Source organism: Anguilla rostrata, chromosome 5 (genome assembly GCF_018555375.3).
Source record: "Anguilla rostrata isolate EN2019 chromosome 5, ASM1855537v3, whole genome shotgun sequence".
Taxonomy (NCBI): Eukaryota; Metazoa; Chordata; class Actinopteri; order Anguilliformes; family Anguillidae; genus Anguilla; species Anguilla rostrata.
In genome coordinates this window covers 47566340-47586199 of record NC_057937.1, presented here as the reverse complement: position 1 = coordinate 47586199, position 19860 = coordinate 47566340, and the positions used below count along the sequence as shown (strand labels likewise).

Sequence of the window (19860 nt, the reverse complement as noted above, 5' to 3'; positions counted from 1 at the left end):
GACTGCTGCAAGCATAATTTAAAAACACACCCCCTTTTATTGAAACACATTAACCCATAAATTATTGGCAAATTTATTTAAAACACTATTAATTACAGCTGTACAATAGGCCTGATTATTTGCTCTGGTGGTACAGCGCATTTTTGAAGTATAGCATATAAGCTGTTCATTTGGGAAAAAAAATATAATACACCAGCAGGTTTCCCAAAATAACTTTCCAAAATAACTAATGTATATGGTTTCAAATAACCTGCATACAATTCTACCTTATACAGAATCCATAAACTCAGTTTTAATTGGCAGAGACACAGCATGTGATGCCTTGGCCAGCTCACGATGGATGCTCATTGTATGGGAGCAGCACAAGCTGCTTAATGCTGCCAAACACTTTGTTGCGTAAGTGCTGATCCTTGAATGAACCTGAGAGTGCGTGCAGACGCTGCTGTGAGGAGGCCGTGTTGACACAGCGCTCATCGGAGCTTGCAGTGCAGGGCGCCCAGCTCCCTCTTCAGCGTGGGGAAGGAAGGCCGCTTCCTGGGGTCGTACTGCCAGCATCGACATATCAAGGCGTACACCTCTGACGGACAGCCGTCTGGAGCCAGCATTCGGTATCCTGGGAGACGGGTGGAAAATGATAATGACTGAATGAAATGATTACGGTAAGGCTTAAATTGAGTGGTGACGGCCTGACAGAAGGAGTGCAACTGTTGCCTTTCCCTGTGGTTATGTTTGCCGCCATGATGCCCCCGTTTACAGTACATATCCTCCTAAGACCCCACAGAAATATAAGTTAAATATGTACATTTTTTTTTGCACATAATACAAGTGTGCAGTGAAAATATTTTCCAAAATATTAAATTTTTTTATTGACTGTTCCTTGTAGTATAGGTTTCAGCATAGTAGAATATATGGTTCTTGAGACTTAAGACCAGAGGCCTCATTTATAAAAATGTTCTTAGATTTATACTTGAACTTAGTCTTAAGATCATTTCCGATGTTGTGCTTACGTTCGATTCATAAAAGATACTGAGTATAAAAACTCTTGCTTACGCAGGTTCTAAGAAGCCCATTTGTAACTTATGCGCCTGTGATCTATAAATCTCAAATTAACTTAAAATTGACGGCACCAGAACGTGCCTTACAATCCACGATTTCTCCTTATATAATGCTAGCACAAATGAGGGTTTATTCAGGAATAACCATGGACCAAAAGAGAAAAGCAAACTTTTTGGAAGACAAGATCACGGCGATGGTACAGAAGATTGAAAACAGGCAACATGTATTCGGTGGACTAAATAGTGGGTTGACAAACAAAGCCAAACAGGTAGCTTGGGAGTGTGTCGCCGCTGCTGTGAACAAGGTGGGGCAGCAAGACAGAACTGTGGCTTATCTGAAAAAGAAATGGTCTGACCTTAAACCGCAAGGCGTAAAAAAATAGCTATACATAACCAGCAGGAAATTCACTCACGTCACGCCTAGACTGCGTAGAGACAAGATCATTTCCACCTCAGAGTAAGGTTTTATAAATAACTACTTATATGTAGTTCTCTGTGGAAGTCATACTTAAATCAAAATTGGTCGTAAGTCCGTTTTATAAATGGGGACCTAGAGACTTGTGTCCCCTGTACAGGACAAAAATGAATAGTTGGGTCTTATGAGGACATGCCTCTGAGCAATAAACAGGCACACCAAATAATTTTTTTTTTTTGCATTCTTAAAAGGCTCATACAGTGCTGTGAAAAAGCAATTTCCCCTTCCTAATTTCCTCTATATTGTTGCATATTTGTTAGAATTGTCTCACTGAATGGTTCCAGATCCTTAGACAAAATAGTAGTATTCGACGAAGGGTATCTGAGTAAACACAAAGCATTTAAAAGATAATTTCATTTATTTAATTCAAAGTTATCAAACACCCATATCAGCCCTGTGAAAAAGTAATTGCCCCCTTAAACTTAATACTTGGTTGCACCACCTTTAGCAGGAATAACTGCAACCAAACACTTCCTATGATTTGTTATCAGTCTTTCACATCGCTGCGCAGGAATTCTTGCCTATTTTTTGCAGGACTGCTTTAATTTGGTCAAATTGGTAGGTTTTCAAGCATGAACTACTTGTTTTAAATCCTCCCACAGTATCTCTATTGAAATTATTTTAAACATGATTTTTGTGTTTACCAAGTTTCCCTTTGTCTGACATTACATTTTGTCTAAAGATCTGAAACCATTCAGTGACAAATATGCAATAATTTGTCACTGAAATCGGAAGGGGCCAAATACTTTGTCACGGCACTGCGAAATGGTCTCCATTTTTGAACATGAAACAAAGGTTACCCCTCTCCACTTCATCCCGCGTCTGCTGGTTGCTCATGGTGGCGTAGGGGCTGGTGCCCCGAGAGAAGGTCTCCCACAGCAGAACCCCGAAGCTCCACACGTCGCTCTCTGTGCTGTAGCGCCCTGGAACGCAGGCAGAGGGCAGCGTTGAGACGCGGCGGGAGCCAGCGGAACACGGAGCGTCGCGGCGGCTCCGCGCGAGGAGCACAGGTGAGGCAGCCTCACACCGCTATTAAATCCAACGTCTGCTGCCCCTCTCACTGGTGGCACGGGGGACACCTCATGACTCATTCTGACAAGGCTGCCCGGGACCCTCAGCACACAGCGTCCCTCAAGACTGATGAGACGCCTCGGCGCTTTGAAAACCCAAATGACCCCAGATAAGCGAGCATCTGTTACAGGCGCTTTATTTATTTATTTAGTTTTACTGCACCGCAATGTGAATCACCGAGGGTGACGCTTTCTCCTCCATCAAGCTGACACGGGCGGCGGAAAAAAATGGCCGAGGATTAAAAAGGATGCAGAAAGAAGAACTGACAAGGGTCAGGGAGGAGAGAAAGCAGAGTGCGGGCCGGGCATGACGGCAGCCGACGGCGGTCTGGGATCAGGGGAACGCCGGTTGCTGTAGTTACCATAATTGAGCGCCTCGGGTGCGGTCCACTTGACCGGGATCTGCTTCATGCCCCCCGTGGCGGAGTACACGCCGTCCTGTTCCTCGCGGGACATCCCGAAGTCGCTGATCTTCACCACGTTGCCCTCTGCCACCAGGCAGTTCCGTGCAGCCAGGTCCCTGAAGCCGCGGAGAGTGACGGAGAGAGAGAGAGGTAGAAAGTGAGAGCCGGCAGGCTCGGATGTGGGAAAAAGTGGCTCTGGAGCCCTCTCGTTTGACTGTGCTAATCAGACGCACTCACACACAGCAGTTTAACATGCAAAATGTGGCCGCGGTTGCAGCAGCGAGCTAACGTTTGTCCCAACTGATCTAATTATACCTCGCGCTTCAAATTCAACATTACTTAAAAGCAACTATCCTCCAGTCTTCAGACACCCAGGAGAAAAGCTTGCGAAGAAAACAATTTTTACCAAGATTTTATACTCCTGCACACCATATGCCAACGCATTTCCTGTGACCCGCCATTATGCCATTTACAGATGCTGGTTGCAGCAATTTGCGTCAAATTCAATTACGTATGTAAGTATTAAGTCCATGCAACCAAAACAACAAGGCCTGGTTTTGTTTCATGATAATCATTTCCAGGAACTGAAGGACACTTGGGTTAATAACCCTATAACCCCTTCCACAGCATCAGTGGCTTCCTCCACCGCTGTGCTGGGGTTAATACCTAGTCCCTGGAAAAGTCCACTGCCCTCATCCCTGTGCTTTTGTCCAGAGAATAGAGCGGCTCAAACTTGGCAATGCACAACAGGTCTCAAATTCAAGTTCTGTACAGGCCAAGGCCAATTTTCCTGAACATCTCCTGTTTGAAAAGGGTACAGGGAATTATAACTTGCCTCAATCCTGCCAAATTTTGGCGATCCACTTCTCCAGCACAGTCATGCTGGGAGAAACCATATGACATGATGAGTCATAAAGAGATTCGCTCCTCTCCTCTCACCTCTCTCTCTAACAGGAAAGGACTGCTAATCAGCCCTTCATCTCGTCTGCGAGCTAACAGAAATACCCATCCCCAAATAACATAAAACAGATAGCTGTGAGATAAAGCTGCCAGGTGATTTCCGGACTTTGCATTCAGGTGGTTAACAAGTACCCACAGTAGAAAGCAAACAGTATCCATGATGTCATGTGAATGAGGGGGTGTTTTTGCTGTTGATGTGTTTGGGACTGAAGAAACAGATTGCTTTTGTAAAGCTCTGAAAAGACTTTCTGCATCCAATGTTATTTTTCACAGTTTGCTTACGGTGTTGCGATCTGTTCTGCATTTTATGCAGTCGCCTGGCTTGTTAAACAGTCCTGTTCTGTATATTTAAATTTAAATGAAGGCCACCTCGATATAATAGACTTCATTTAAATTGTACTTATCAAAACACAGTTACAATATAAATGGGTCTCTCCCTGATGGGGTTGTGCAGTGGTGTATCCTGCTAAAAGCACTGTTTTTTTGAGGACTGACCCACCCCCCACCTGGCATTTCTGAAGTGCAATGTATAGCACCAGCCAGGGACAGAAGAGTTTATACCCCCCTCCCCATTTCTCTCACCGGTGGATACACTTCTTGCTCGCCAGGTACTCCATTCCAGATGCAACGTTTTCAGCCATTTTCAGCAGCATATTGGTTTTAAGGTTGTGGCCCTCGCCCCGTAGGTAGGACAGAAAGTCCCCTCCTGCTCGGATGTACACAGACACACAGACACTCATCACACTGCATGCAAGTGTACAAGCATCTGATCAAAATGATGAGTGGCTGACTCTCGGAGATGGCTTATCCCCAGGAGCCCAGCAACTCACCCTGCACGAGCTCCATGACAATATAGATGGGCTGTTTCTGAGTGCACACTCCAATCAGCTTCACAATGTTGGGATGATCATAATGCTTCAGGATCCTGGTGTGTGAGAGGCAAAGATCAACATGTAGCCATCTCATGCACAGTGTGGTCTGGCTGTGTGTGTGTGGGTGGAGGGGGGGGGCGGTCTGAGTTTTTTGTACACGCGAGCATGTTGACTGTTACAGTATGTGGGCATTTGTGTTTTTGTGATCTGAGCACCTGTGTTTCAGTGTAGTTGTGTGTGTGTGTGTGTGTGTGTGTGTGTGTGTTTACTCTGACCTGGCCTCCATTAGAAACTTGTTCTTCAGCTCGGGGGGCAGACTTTCACGGCAGGACTTCACCGCCACAGGCGTGTTGTCAGAGCGCAGCCGGCCACTGTACACCTCCCCGAAATTCCCCTGAGAGAACAGAATGCCATGTCATTGGCCTCTCAGTGTCCTGCATCGCTAACATACACTCATCTCCTCAAGGTCAATTACGACTGCTATTATTACAGTCAAAAACATCTACTTGGCTATTCATTATCCAATGTCACTAGCAAACCACACAGGTTTTGAAGTACAAACCACTACTCCACAATGATTTCAGCACTCAAGCAGAGGCCATTGAAGTAGAGACTGAGCCTACCCGACCAATATGCTCCCCAAGGATGACATCATCATGTTCCAGGACCCACTTGTCCTAGAAGGAGAGTCGACAGAGGCTTATTAGCCGCATTAGCTCAAATATCAGACTACAAAGGGGGCGCCGGTGCGGCCCGCTGCCACACGGCGTATTTCAGGCTCGGTCTGTGCACCGTAGCGGATGACATTGCTGTAAATGTCACCCGGTTTGCGGAGTTCATTAAAACGAGATGAATTCTTAGTGCCGCCGCGAACTCTGACAGCTGGCGCAAGCCGGGCCGTCAGCATAGCAGCTGCGCATTCGCCGCCGGTTCATTCCTCATCCGCGAGCCCCGGCTGTCAAAGCGCGCGGCTATCCACGGCAAAACCGCAGACCGGACCCTCAAGGACGGGCGACCGCGGACACCGAGGAAATTTCAGCGCCCCGCTCCTGGCTTTATTAACAGGAAACTCGCCGTTCACAGTTCCCAAAGTAAACTGTTAATATGTGACTCAGCGGCTAAGCCGCAAAGTAATAAAAGGGTGAGGCGAGAGGTACGTGTATTTTACCGAGTGAAAGCTGGAGTCCGCTCTCCTGACAATTTCTTTTGATTCCGCATCGATAATGAAAGGGCAACAACAATAACAAAATCAAAAAAGCAAAATAAAATAAAAAACTCCAGCTTTGTCAATATCAGTGTCAGCAGAGTGCTGCGATTACCCTGTTCAATGAATCCCATTTACCATCTGACAGACCAATTAACTGAGATTGATGCTAGGAACAGAAAAAAAGTATGGCTCTCGGAAAAAGCACTATTCCAACTTAAAAAAATACTAAATGAGTGGACAGAATTCTGTTCTGAAATCAGCCCAATTATCAAAACATCAAGCGAATTGTTATCTTGCCTTCCCAGAGCTAACAGAAACTACAGGACAGCACATTGAATTTATCACTGGTGGCAGTTAGCTTCCAAAAAGAAAGAAGGTCCAATGAGTCTGATGAACTTTCTTGCCGATAACAGTGTTTGGTTTAAACATTATGGGCACAAAGGGGGAAACCTTGATTCAGTATGTGAACACTGCAAAAAGATGTCCTAAGTGCGGGGCTACAGTACCTTCAGGATGGGTCTTTTTAAGATGACGTCACTCTTTTTAGTGACGTGCTGGTGGCTGGCAACCAGGTGGTTCAAGAGCAGAGGAACGGTGGAGAACCCCTCTCCATCCAGACGATAGAGGTTCTGAAAACAGACATACCAGGTCTTGTCTAAATATGTTTAAAGAAGCCTTAGACCAAAAAATACAGAAACTAAGACTACTATTACAGCTATTAAAATGTGAGTCCGTTGACTGAATTTACTGCTTAATGTTGATTAAAAGGTCTTACCTAAACATTGAACTCTGAGATTACAAAATGTAACTTCACAAAATATAAAGTACTTGCAGCCAAGGAAAAGCATATTTATTTTTTACCCAGACACAGAAAGCGTTTTTACACTTTTTATACAGTATTTCCTACTATGAGAATTTCATTTTAATGGAAGAATACACTACACACAAAATGCAAGTTATTCCTCCAAGTGCCAAAATTCTGACAAATGGTTTGCTATCAGATGTGTTTACATTTGCATTTAGAGCCCTATGTCTTCATGCTTTTCTATTAAGCCACAGGGTCCCTGGAGCTAGCGATACGATGTTGCATCTTTCAAATCCTTTCAAGATTAAAGGCCTCTGCATACTAATCATCTTCTGCTATATGTGAGATATGCCACGTACCCTCTGTTATTAACATTTAAAAAAAAAAAAAGCAGAGCCCTGTCTCCCCCCAGAATATTAAATTCCAAAAACATGAAAGTACACAGACGGAGGCACATGACGACGGTAAGCTCAGTGTAAAGGTAACCAGATGGTATACATGTTCATTTGACCTGAGATTGAAAAATGATCCTTTAAGATGAAGCTACTAGAAAAGAAACACAAACTGAATAGAATGATTTAGGAAAGCTTTAATAGTACACTAATTCTTAAAATATGTAACTTTAATACTATAAAGTATTTTCTGTAAAGTAATCAATACAGCAATTAATACAAAGCAATGCATTTTTCAGTACAGTGCTTTTCTGCTTTGTGCACAGTAGCTTTTGTCAGTGAAAAAGGCGGCGCACTCACGTTGCTGCTCTGGATGATGAAATGGCGCCACTGGCCGCCCCAGTGGACGGACAGCACGTACTCCTGCTTGCCCTGGCTCTCCCGCACCAGGTAGTCCCCGTCCTGCTTCAGCAGCTCCTGCACCTCCACCCGCGGGATGGCGCCGTGGTACCAGCCCTGCTCACTCAGGGGCTTCTGATACTCGGGCACCAGCGGCACAGCAGGGGGCACCTGGGCACACGGGCAAATGAACCAGTCTAACGCACAGAGGAGACGGCACACGGTACTTAAACAGCGCACCCTCAGGGTGTACATCTCCAGACTGAAGATCTTTGTCTTACACTTTCACTCCTGAGTGGGTCCGCCAAATGGACTGATGTACTGTGTACATGGTGCATTGTGGTGTTAGGGGATCTCAACCCATAAAGGGCTGGTGTGGCCTTGGTCTTTTGTTTTTTTGCTAGCGCAGTAAGGAAAACATGTTACACTGAGCCGCCGTGAAAGTCTGTGACGAAAGAAATAAAGCAGAACTGGCTGAACCGGACTATTGCCGCCACAAGCTTTCATTTCCTAATATGGCCCGGCGCAGATATGATACGCGGGGGAGGCACGCTTCTCCTTGCCTCTGCAACGCAGCTCAGACGTGTGACTGTACAGCCACTGCAGATGATGACATCACCCCCTGCGGCTTGATTAAGCGTGCAATCTTAGTCCCCCCGGCCGCAGAGCGGTGGACATTAGCTTACGATGTTAATCATATCTCACACTGCGCGGTGCGGATGGCGAGGGCTTTGGCCTGGAGCCAGCAGAACACGGCTACTTACCCCCGTTACAACTCTGACTCAAAGGGGCCGAAGACGGACTAAATTTTCTCACCGTGTACTTCTGCTTCAGCATGCCGCTGAGCTGACTCATGATCGTGTCCAAGTTGGGAAGTTTGCAGTTGTCCTTCTCTCTTTCCTGAAAGACATTGAGAGCCTAAGATCTGAATGTCCTGTAAAAAACAGAGTTCATTCCAATTACATCCTGAGCCAGTGCTCCTCTGCATTCCAGTCTTTTCATTCACATTCAGTGAGAACGACTGTAAATTGAAACCTTGACACCAGTGCAGGAGAGCTTGAGCTGCGATGTGATGTATTAAATGCTGAACTAAAAAAGGGAAGTGATGGCCCCCACAATGGCCACTGGCTCAATCGCTCTTAACATATCTCTAATTCGAGGCCGACTTAGTCTCACAGTTTTATGATTATTAGTGACAGATCTTCACGGCTGTAGACACTGCAGACTTCAACTGCTTTGCACAGCCGAGGTAAAAAAAAAAAAAAAAAGCATGCTAGTCCAGTTTCTTATCTATAGAGTTAGCTCAAACATAACTCTGCTGGTGGCAGCTACAGTTTCCAGCAATTGGCCATTCCCTGCTACAGAAAAGTATCATTTTTCCCCCCTTTGACGTCACAACCAGACAGAGAGAACATTCACATCTCTGACATGAACAGTAATTGCTCGTTTCTAGGAATGACAACCGCAACTTTTCTCATTGCCAACAATATTCCATGGCTGGCAATGCCAGTCCATAGGTAACGGATGGTTTCCAGGAAAAGAAATGTGAAGAAGACTGCAAAAACTGTGACTCCCAGAGTCGGGGACAGTGTGTGCGGATAACAATGAGCTCAGTTCTAAAAGCATCAGCACCGTGTTCCAAATACCATCTTTACAATCATTCTTCTCATCTCATTGTTCCTGCTGCTTTACAATATGAAAGCATTTACAACCTCACAGGTGCTTGCATGTATTTATTCCATGACGTAAACCTTTGGACTGAAAGGCATTGTCCGAAGCTCACATGATATTTCTATTGCTTTCAAACAATGTTTGTCAAACTATCAGGTGAAAGCCTCCGACCTCGTTCGTCCTGTCACGGCTAGCCCACGGGTTCAACCCACCCATCTGCTGGGCTATTAGGTTGCATAATTCTAGCCTTGCAATATAACCTGAGTAAGAACTGCCTTGCTCATTGTTTTGTAGCGACTTGGACAAGCATATTACCACACAAAAGAAATCATCTGTAAAAACACACGATTCTTTGTGTGCTGACAGCAAAGAGGTTGCCACAGATTACAGGCACTTTGCAAAGAGTGGATGATTGTATAAGTGAAGAAAAAGAATAGTTAATTAAAATTTCTCTAGGTTAGAGAAACAATATTCTTTCTAATGAGGGGGTAGACGGTGATGAGGTTTTTAATTATGGGTGGTTTCGCAATTTCAACTGACTAGTTTCAACCGATGTTTTGCTCTCCAAAGCAACACAAGGATAGGAGAAACTCACTGAGACACATAAAGCAAAGGCTAGCCCCGCCCATTTTTGGTTTTGTGAGGATTAGCTACCCGCTATCGGTAGCAGACGGAGGAGCCGATGAGAGAGGGCGTAACCAGGAAGAGGAAGAGCGGAGGGACTCACGGTGATGGAGCTGACGGACACGCGGTCGTCATCCAGGCACACGGGAGGGGGGTCCCGGGATCCGAGCGACTGCAGCTTCTCGGCGATGGCGACCCTCTGGGCCTCGAGGCGGGCGCGGGCCCCCATGGACACCACCAGCTGCTGGCGGCTGTCCTCCAGGGCGCTGCGCTTGCTGAACTGGTACACCCTGCGCAGACAGACAGTCTCTCAGACGGCCGGCGCCTCGGAGAGCCCGGCCAGCGGCTGCCGCATTCAGAGCACGCTCGCCGGGACAGACGGCTCGCGCCCGGAGCCGGGGCTAGGGGACGCCCGCTCGCCCACCCGCCGCGGGCTGCACCCCTTTTAACATGCGCGCTTGAGCGCCGCGCCTCTCGCCGAAAAGCCCGGAGCGTTCCCCCGCCACGGCCCGGATTCATCCGCTCGAAAAGCTTTAGCGTGAAAGGCGTGCGTCCTTAAGGACAGACACATTCGGCCCTCTTTAATCCTCAGAATCATTACGCCATCATAAACTGCGGCCAGTCCACCCTGCTCGCCAGGTGCTGATTAATTAAATATTAACTTACAATAAATCAAGTTAAGAAAGCTAATAATGGCGGACAGGCGTGGAAACCATGACAAATGACCAGGAAGCACCTCAGACTACTAACTGTCCACTGGCATATAATTTGCAGGGCCAGTGCAAACCACCTGAGTCATTCACTATCGGACAGGGAAGCAGCCCTGATTTACGTGTTTACCTGCTTGTCACGGTACAGAAGGAATTCAGAGCCGCAAGCCACAGCAGGGCAAACAAAAACAGAAGGAGGAGTACAGCCACCAGCAAACACAAAACACACCAGGAGTGGCGGGATTCCAGACAGATGCGTGTCAGGTTATGAGACAGGGTCACGGCAAGAATGTTCCCCAAGCAATCAAACAAGTGCATTTATTGAAGTGTAAGTGACAGAAAAATATTCCATTTTTCTGGTGACATTGTCAAATGATTTTGAATTAGAGAAATGCCAGGTTCATGGAACATTGAAAGCTTTTCTACTAAGATGAACTTGAATGACCAACCACAATTCAATTTCTTTTTTTAACTCGAACAAAACCGAAGAACACTCTCAGACAATTTGTACAATGTTCTTTGTGTTTCGTTCAATAAGTCTGAGGGACTTCATGGGAACTAGACAAATGTACACATTGGAAATGTTTACCCTAACATTTGTAGGCATGTTCTGGGACCCATAAACTGTTAGCTGGGGAAACCCTGCAGAGATAAAGAGCCTCACCTCTGGCCCATGTTAGGAGCATTGTCCTCGGCCTCTAGGTCCAGTTCCAGCTGGTTTATGGAGGCCTGCTGGATGCCCAGTGTTCCAGCCAGGGTCATGAGCTCTTCCTCCAGAGCAGTTAGCCTGTGGAGAGACAGCAGAAGGACTGTCTGGCCCAAACAGATACCACAGACGGTGCAGCCCACCGGCAGGAGCGGGGTGAGAAAAGGGAGGGGGGGCCGGGCACATTCAGGCTGTCCGTGCCAGCCCCTCCCTGCGCACCCCACCCTGCAGGACCGCTGAGTGCACGCACGCCCTGCTGGACAGCCAGTGCGACCCAAGGTGAAGGGAGAGGAGGGGATAGAGGGCCAGCTCACCGGTGCTGGAGGCTCTCCAGTGTCAGTTCGTTCAGCTCCAGATCTCCAGCCTTCAGCCGCTCCACCTCGTCCAGCAGGCTGCTGTCAAACTCCACGCAGGGAGGCACCTCAGCCACGGACCTGCAGGGAGGGACACAGCCAGGGATAAAGCACAGCAATGCTGCACACTGCCCTAATGCAAGACCACGGCTGCGTACAAATAGTCAAGAAAATTAAATCCTATGTCTTTTCCTAACCACTTTTCCTTGACCTCGATGGAAAACGTCATGAGGTCAAGGAAAGATGTGAAGGATAATTCATAAGGACTTAGGAAAAGACAACCGCGGTGCTAAGAGAATCCGACTGCACTTACACTAGGCTACGTAATTATGCGACGGCGGATGTTATTGACGTGGGTCTGCCGTGGTGAGACTACAATGTTCTGAAGATGAAAAGCGCATCTTAGATACTTCGCCCCATGTGTTCTTACCGTGTTGTTTCATGCAGGCTATATAAACGTGGACAACCCGGTGAAAAATATTACTTCATTACTAAGGTTGGAATTGAAATGAAAAAAAAGGAATATAGGCTACCAGTCCCAAAAGTGAAATGAAATGGTTGTCACATTGAGAATGGTTGTTCACGCTCACCCTCCTGTCCACTCATATTTATCAACATGAATCCCAATTAGTATGATTGTATGAAAATAACTGTTAAATTTAATGCAAGATAGGCATAACATGTTAGGCCTACAAATCTACTACTGTACATATCATAATTCTTTAGTTTCAAACGTTAAATTAAAAACATCATCTGGCTAAAAACGTCTCATATCCATTTTTCTTGAAAGATGGACTTCTGTGTAATGGTTAATATGCTGATTATGATCTGATTATAAGCCTATGCATATAATAGCTTAAGAACCACCACACAACTCAGTCATGTTGATCGTTTGTTTTCGTGAACGGCCGAATGGTGTGTCACTTTAAATGTTGCTGCCGCAAGGAATTGTGGGACGGCATTATTTCCTTTCCTTTCGTAAAGGACGGTCCAGTATGCCCTATGCTAAAGGAGATAAGAAAGGAAGCATCGAAGCACCTTTCCTTAGCATTCAGAGAATTCGACGCGCTCTTATCCTGGCTGCCACTTAGATACTTCTGGGTCATTTCACTCAGTTAGAACCTTCCTAAGAAAAAAAGACTATTTGGACGCAGCCCACAACTCACTCTCCTTTCACTTTAAAATGCATTTATTCTTTCCAGTGAGAAAACAAAACCCCAGGAGAAAACGTTTGTGCGGTGATCCTAGGCAACGTTTACTTGGCTTGTGCTTGGTAGAGTACATCAAACTCTCCTGTGAATTCATTTTTAATTTGACCAGAGATTCAAGCCCTGAATACATACAAATATGAAATTTGTATTGGAAAGTAAACCAAAGATCCCCATGGCATTGGTGCCATTTAATATTCATGTAAAGTTAAAGCATACCAGTAACAATCATTGGGTACATCTAATTATCATTAGATTCATTCAAGACATGAATCTCTTTAGCTCCAGTGTCGGTGTCAGTGTGAGGTAGTAAACAGGGGCTACAGAATGTGGTTAGCACCTGTTTTGTTGGATGAAGCTCTCGTACTCCCTGTGTGGCTCAATGGCTTTGATCGCATCGGCCATCTTGCGGTGCACAGAAACCACTTCCTCCTGAACCAGGCTGGAAAGGTCAAAGTATTCCTGCAAGATCTCCTTCCTGCATCAGAGAGATCCAAACAGGCGGCCAGGCTCACCAAGCAGGCTTCGGCTGACGCGAGGCATAGCCTGTTCTCTACCACCGTGATTCATTGCTGTGAATTCACTCCAAAGTCAAGGTTGGGCCATTTGCATAATGCAACATGTCTAAACTTATAAACTTTGCAGGTGGAATCTCTGATTGTGACAGCAGTACAGCAAAACAACAAAATAAGCTTGCAGCATTAAATCTACAAACCCATGACAACGATCTGAACACAAGTCACACCCATAAATGTATGTGCACACACTCGCAGCTTTGCTGCCCACAACAGCCACTTAAACAGGCACACAACCACACACATTCAGACACGCACACACACACAGGCGCTCAATGCTTTAAAAACCTGCAAACCATTCTATCCTTGACAACTATGTGAACGTTACACACCTACATACATGCACACGCACATGCGCACACACACACACACAGACACACGTGAGGACGCATGCACGCATAGACATGTGTGAGCACACATGCACACGAACACAAACTCACAACACGAGGACCATCTCCTCCTGTAGCGTCTGCGCAGCGTTCATCAGGGCGGGCTGGGCCTGGCTGTAGTGGTGCTGGTGATGCAGCTGCGCAGCCATTACAGACAGGACGTACTCGTTGTGCTGCTCGTGCAGCTTCAGAGTGGCCTTAATGTACCTCTCCTTCGCTTTCTCACGATCCTTATCTGAGCAGGCACACAATAGAATCAGTAGCATGTGTACAGTAATTCACCTTGGGAGTAAAGACATCAGTCAGTTTCAAACCTACACTTAGTATATTTACCACAGTCGCAAACGTCCGCCCCAGTTCATTTTGTTTGCCCCTTCTTAAATCATTATTCATTTTCCACAAAATTAATAATTCTACAAAAATTGCTGCATATAAACTTCATTTATAAACGCCTGACTTGCGACAAACAGATTACAGGCAGCTAACGACCTTATGAAATTTGATTAATAAATGTTTTTTATATGACTATTATCACACCATTTATGTGATTCATATGCATGCTCATTACACAAGGATGGCAGGCAGTGTGCAAAGAGCCCGCTGCACTGGCACCTGACACCTGAAACCCAGCCAACGTCTCCCCACCTTTGCTGGCCTCCTGGTACTTCCTCTTGGCCTGGCCCGCGTCCCGCGCCAGATGTCGGTAGCTAGCCTTCATCTTCTCCAGCTCTACCTGTGTCACCTAGCACAACAGGAGGGGCAGAGAGGGAAAGATCAGAGCACACAGAGCACGAGGGCACATTTCACCCTGCATCCTGCAGCTCTCTTTGCTCTGTCACAGTAAAACACATTCCACATTCCGTGTCCCACTGCCCAACTGTGCTCGGCCGCAGAACATTCAGCTTTGCGAACACAGCGGAGCACACACTTATTTTCTCCTTGCGCTCAAGAGGAGCTCGCCTGTGACAGGCCCAAACTTACCACACGGGCAGTTTAGATCAAGCTCAGGAGAGCGAGCATTGTACACAAACAGTAAACCACTGAAAGGGCTGTTTATTCTGAATTTGTCAAAGCAGAATAAAATTGCTGTAAATTTAAGAATGCAAAAATCAGTATGGAAATCTGTACGGCTTATTCTGAACATGTTCATGTTGCTTGTTTATATTGATACTGATAGGGCAACCTACTGCGAGTCAAGTCAAAAGCATAATTTCAGGACAGATACAGATTGCAATTGTTTCAATACATATCTGATAAGGGTACAGGGCTGCGCAGAGTGCAATTTTTTGCAAATGTTTCAAGCATAAATGAAACATTATGTTGAAAACTGATTTAATCCTTTTTTATGATTTAATCCTTTTTGTATCCAATTTTTATGTGCAAATTGAACATAATAGACTTTAACTGTGCTGAATATCAGTTTAATCTGATTTTCCCTTTTCTTGAAAATAGGGGTATTTATCAGAAAGCTTTGGCATTCACATACTGATGTCCTACATGTAGACAGGAAGCTGGCACACAGAGAAGTACACAGAGTACAAACTAGAGATACTTTAAGTTAGGTGGAGTCTGCCCCCAGGAACATAGTGCATGACTCATCACAGGAGACTAATCTACTATGGAGAGGCCTTCCCTAGGTCAGTGGTTTTCATCGAGTCTCAATGGTGCCTTCAAGATTCCCATAGCACAGTGTCACAATGCCATTGGCTAATCCCCATTAATGGGGACTGGTCACGTTCATTCACAATCTGCCGGGATGAACCGCCAGTTAGGTCAATACCATCGTATAGTGCAGGGCTCCCCAATCTTATCTGAAAAGGGCCAGTGTGGGTTCAGGTTTGTGTTTCAGCCCAGCACTACGTCACCTGATTTAACTACTGGACTAATCATGGTCTTCAATCAAGACTTTGATAAGTAGAAGCAGGTGTCTTAGTGCTGGGCTAATACAAAAAACAAGCTCCCACACCAGCCCTTTTCGGATAAGATTGAGGACTCCTGGTATGACACAACAAATATTCATGCAGAACATTTTGTGACTGAGATGATTGCCGTGAAAGAGGAACAATGTATTCACTAATCACCGATGTCAAACTGGAGCCTATGACTTTCTGTTCCAGTAATTGAAGATAAAACATCACTGCCAGTGATCCAAGACAATGACAGCAGTACCGTTACATAACAGCACTGTCATTTCCTCCACTACCTTGGACATTAACGAGTGCATTTTTTATTTTTAGAAAAGATATATTTTTAGAAAATACTGCTCTCAATGTATGGATACACATACATGAGACAGTCATTTCTATGCAGATCACGTCTCGTGTATTGTGACACAAATACTTGCACAACAACATTTATATTGGACATTACACTGAAAATATACAATTTGCCCATAAAGGAAAACCCTTTGTTTAGAAACATCTGACACTTGCTAAACTTCCCAATTTGCATTTAAGTAAAACTTTCACATATGAGTCATTCAGCAATTAGGAAGTCACATCAGTGTGCAGTAAATACTGTGGCACTGACTGTGACAATGCTCCCACCCCATTAAGGAATGTGGAGAGGGCATTTCTAGTCCAGTGTTAAGCATACAGCAGGTGGTTAGGTGTTTGTGTGCAATGCTAACCCGGCTCAGCTCCTGATTCAGGAGGCTCCACTGGTCCCCGTAGGTCTTGCGTAGCTGCTGTTTGTCACGGATGAGCAGGGTGAGCTTACTGAGGGGCCCCACCATCAGGTCATCCGAGTGCTTCCTCAGGATCCGGTTCAGGTTCTCCGTCTGGCTCACCATGGCGTTCCAGGACTGAGGGGCGCACGGGAACACCAAAAATCGTCCGATCAGTCTACAGCCCCGACGACTGACTCCCGCCCTCACTCCCAAGCTTTTCATTTCATAAATGAAGAGTGATATTCGTTACCGGCCTGTCACACGCACAACTCAAGAAAATTAGCTGGACACACAAACTGTGGAGTCCAAGAAGAACTGGTAATGTGAATTTAGCATGGGTTCAAGATACGGTATTTCACAGGGAGTGATTTTGGGAGAAAAAAGCCACTCCCACCTTGTTGAGCTGGCTGATGTAGTCCAGCCCACCGCCAGGCTGTGACCCCTCCACCTTCTCCACCATAGCGGACATCTGGTGCAGCTGAAGGGCAAACTCCCTGTCGCTCTTGGCCCTCTGGGTCATCCACTTCCTCATGGTCTCCATGAGCCTCATCTCGGAGTCCTGCAGGCGCAGCACGGCCCCATGGGCCTGGGGACACCGCAGCGCTTCACCAAACCCCATCTTGCCTGCAGACGTGGGGGACAGCGAGCCCAATGAGCGGCCCTTTCGGAAATAATCCCCCATTTTATGGATTCAGAAAAACTGTAGCCACACGTAAGCTTCAAAAGCAGAGCCATGGTGCATCCTATTATTCACAAACTCCATTGCGATTCATGGCATACTGCTGAAGTAAGAATTAACACCAAAGCTTTTTGAAATTGACTGGGCATTCAGAAAACCATAAACCATAAAGCGGCTGCTGCATTAAGCATCGCATAACTTTATCAGGGGAGACGTGCAATAACTCCAGTCAGTGCTGAGCCCAGTCAAATTAAGCCCAACCAAATCATCAGATCAAGAAAACAGGCTGCCCCTCAGATTTTCTCATAGATGAAAATAAGTGTCCTTGAAAACCTGCAAAAATGTTTTTGAGTACATAAGTGCAGAAAAGGTGTTACACTCTGAATTATCATTTAAATAACAAGAGGAAAAAACTGGAACAGCAGTAAAAAATAAAATGACCCAAACTCTATATTAAATTTGGCTCTTGGGCTTCATACAATGCTCATAGCCCAGGTATATGTCAAACCTGTTTACAGTTATAACAAGATCCTCAAAATATAGTGGTGTGGTATTTACAGTATGCTCACATAAGCACTCCTTTATCTTTACAGGATGAAAGATAAACAAATATGAACCAGTTTCTCTCTAGGCCTTCAGAGAATTATTTTAATTTTGCTATGCTATGAACATAAGTACATCATACATTATATTGCTGCTCACGTTTATTTTATATTCACATGTAGGCATAATTCATACATATGTCGTCCATGTTTGCTTTTCGATTATTAGTATGCAAAAGCCCTTAACTTGTAGGGTATTTATGCTGTGGCTAGCATTCCACGACTTTTATTTAGATGAAAAGTAAATTAAGGAAATTTAAGTCAATATCCCAATATGGAAAAAGGCAGCCATACCTAAAACTGCTCAGCTACTGTACTTACACGTTCTGTGGCATTGTGCACCACCAACAATATAGTAGGCTACAGTGGGATGCTGACTGAACGCCATTGTTACAGGGGGAAACAAATGCCGAAGTAGTTCTGCCAATAAAGCTTTCACTACCTAAAAGCGCAGTTTCAGCACATAGCGGCTATACACAGCCGAAACGCTTCCTCTTTAAATACAGTACTAGGATAAGTAATAGTTAAGTATAACTCACTTTTACTTTCAATAGTATGTCATTCTCGATCTGGAATATTATAACACAACTTGAATTAATAACTCTCGTCTATACCAATTTTGGCAAATTAAGCATTTATTGTAGATCACACTAAATGTTCGCTGCATTGTAATAAAAAGACACTAATGTTTATCGCACAACATATTATGAATATGGTATATATGCAGTCGTCAGTATACAAAAAAGCTTAAATACCCGCTCTGACTTCGTATGTGCCTGTGGAGCGGTTAGTGCAGCTGTTTCAGGCCAGTGATATAGGCCGACAGTATTGGGATGATGAGGTATCCTTATCTGCAACTGGACCGTCAAAGTTACAGTCCTGTTTCTGGAATAAAACCGGTTGCTCTGGCTACTGCGCAGTAGTCTCGGTTTCGGTTGTTGCAACGTCCAAATTTTGCAACATAAACCTTGCGTTTTAAGTATAGGCCTACAATCTAAGAAATAACTGATTACACTTATCCATACACGCATTTCAACAGGAAATTACTGCAGAATGGACGCACGATGACAAACTGCCCAGGATAAATAAACTTCCATTCGTAATAGCCAAGGGAAAAGGTAGACTACAGCAGGTTGCGTTCTCTTTATCACACCCACCATTCCACAGTAATCGCGAAGAAAACAGACGACGTTGGCAGTCTATGTCGTTTTTCCCCGCAATTCTTTAAGTTGCAACATTAGGATACACTGCAATTCATCGATTAGGCAGCTCTCAGCATTAGGTTCACTTTTTCTTACCTCGTTTAATCTGGCACAACCAACTTCTTTCACTCAGAAGACATTTATCTGTGGTCCTGCCATAAGGGCTACGCTCCGACAAACCATTTAATTTCTAAAAACCTGGGCAAACATTCAGAAAGAAAAAAAGCTAACCATCATACTGTGAAAACCAAGATCAGGAAGTCCAGTGTTGAAAGGGTGCATGCGTTCTAATGCAGAAGACGAAGCACGCTTTGAATAGCTACTATCATTAAGCTGTGTGAAGAGGGACTCAGTTTAAGGAACAGTGAGGTGGGTCTACCTTTAAATGGTAAAACTGTCAAACAAGAAAAACAACACAACTTAAATATTTAGTTTGGACAGGTTTTAACCTAAATGGTGAGAACAATTGCTTCAAAGAAAATTAAATCGAATGTGTTCCATAAAGTGCTTTTTCCCGACAGCATTTCTCAAAGGTTAGCTGCTGCCACGTCTCTCTCAATACTGTTTATGAATCGGTCTTAATTTGGATTTACAGTGCTCATAGGTCAGCAATTTCATCTGCTTTTAACAGTCTAAAAAGCATTCACTCTTCAACGACTTTTGTCTGTGGTGAAAGTACCCGCTTCGAAAATGTTCAGTAGGCTAATGTGCCTTGAATTGCAGTGAAAAACTTGCACAGCAGGTCACGGTTGCCATTCGTCAAACAACAGAATATGAATTTCCTAGGCTACTCGCTTTTTTATTACACGCTTAGCAAATACAGTTCATAATGTT

General features: G+C 45.0%; 1 protein-coding gene across 2 annotated transcripts; it reads right to left on the bottom strand.

The window, feature by feature from the left end:
• Positions 1-17: 17 nt before the first annotated feature.
• Positions 18-19383, bottom strand: fes (FES proto-oncogene, tyrosine kinase). Of its 2 annotated transcripts, none has more exons than XM_064336732.1 (19): positions 19123-19383; positions 16938-17167; positions 16505-16678; positions 14521-14617; positions 13927-14110; positions 13252-13389; positions 11665-11784; positions 11309-11431; positions 10038-10224; positions 8456-8539; positions 7601-7810; positions 6550-6672; positions 5460-5513; positions 5112-5230; positions 4795-4889; positions 4547-4670; positions 2963-3120; positions 2331-2453; positions 18-613 (listed from the first exon to the last, which is right to left on the bottom strand). In XM_064336732.1, the coding sequence occupies exons 2-19, from the start codon at positions 17160-17162 to the stop codon at positions 471-473; spliced, it is 2481 nt and encodes an 826-aa protein (XP_064192802.1). In that variant the 5' UTR covers positions 17163-17167; positions 19123-19383; the 3' UTR covers positions 18-470. The 2 variants fall into 2 exon arrangements, with proteins under 2 accessions (XP_064192802.1, XP_064192803.1); XM_064336733.1 differs by lacking the exon at positions 19123-19383 and adding an exon at positions 18580-18713.
• Between the last annotated feature and the right edge of the window lie 477 nt (positions 19384-19860).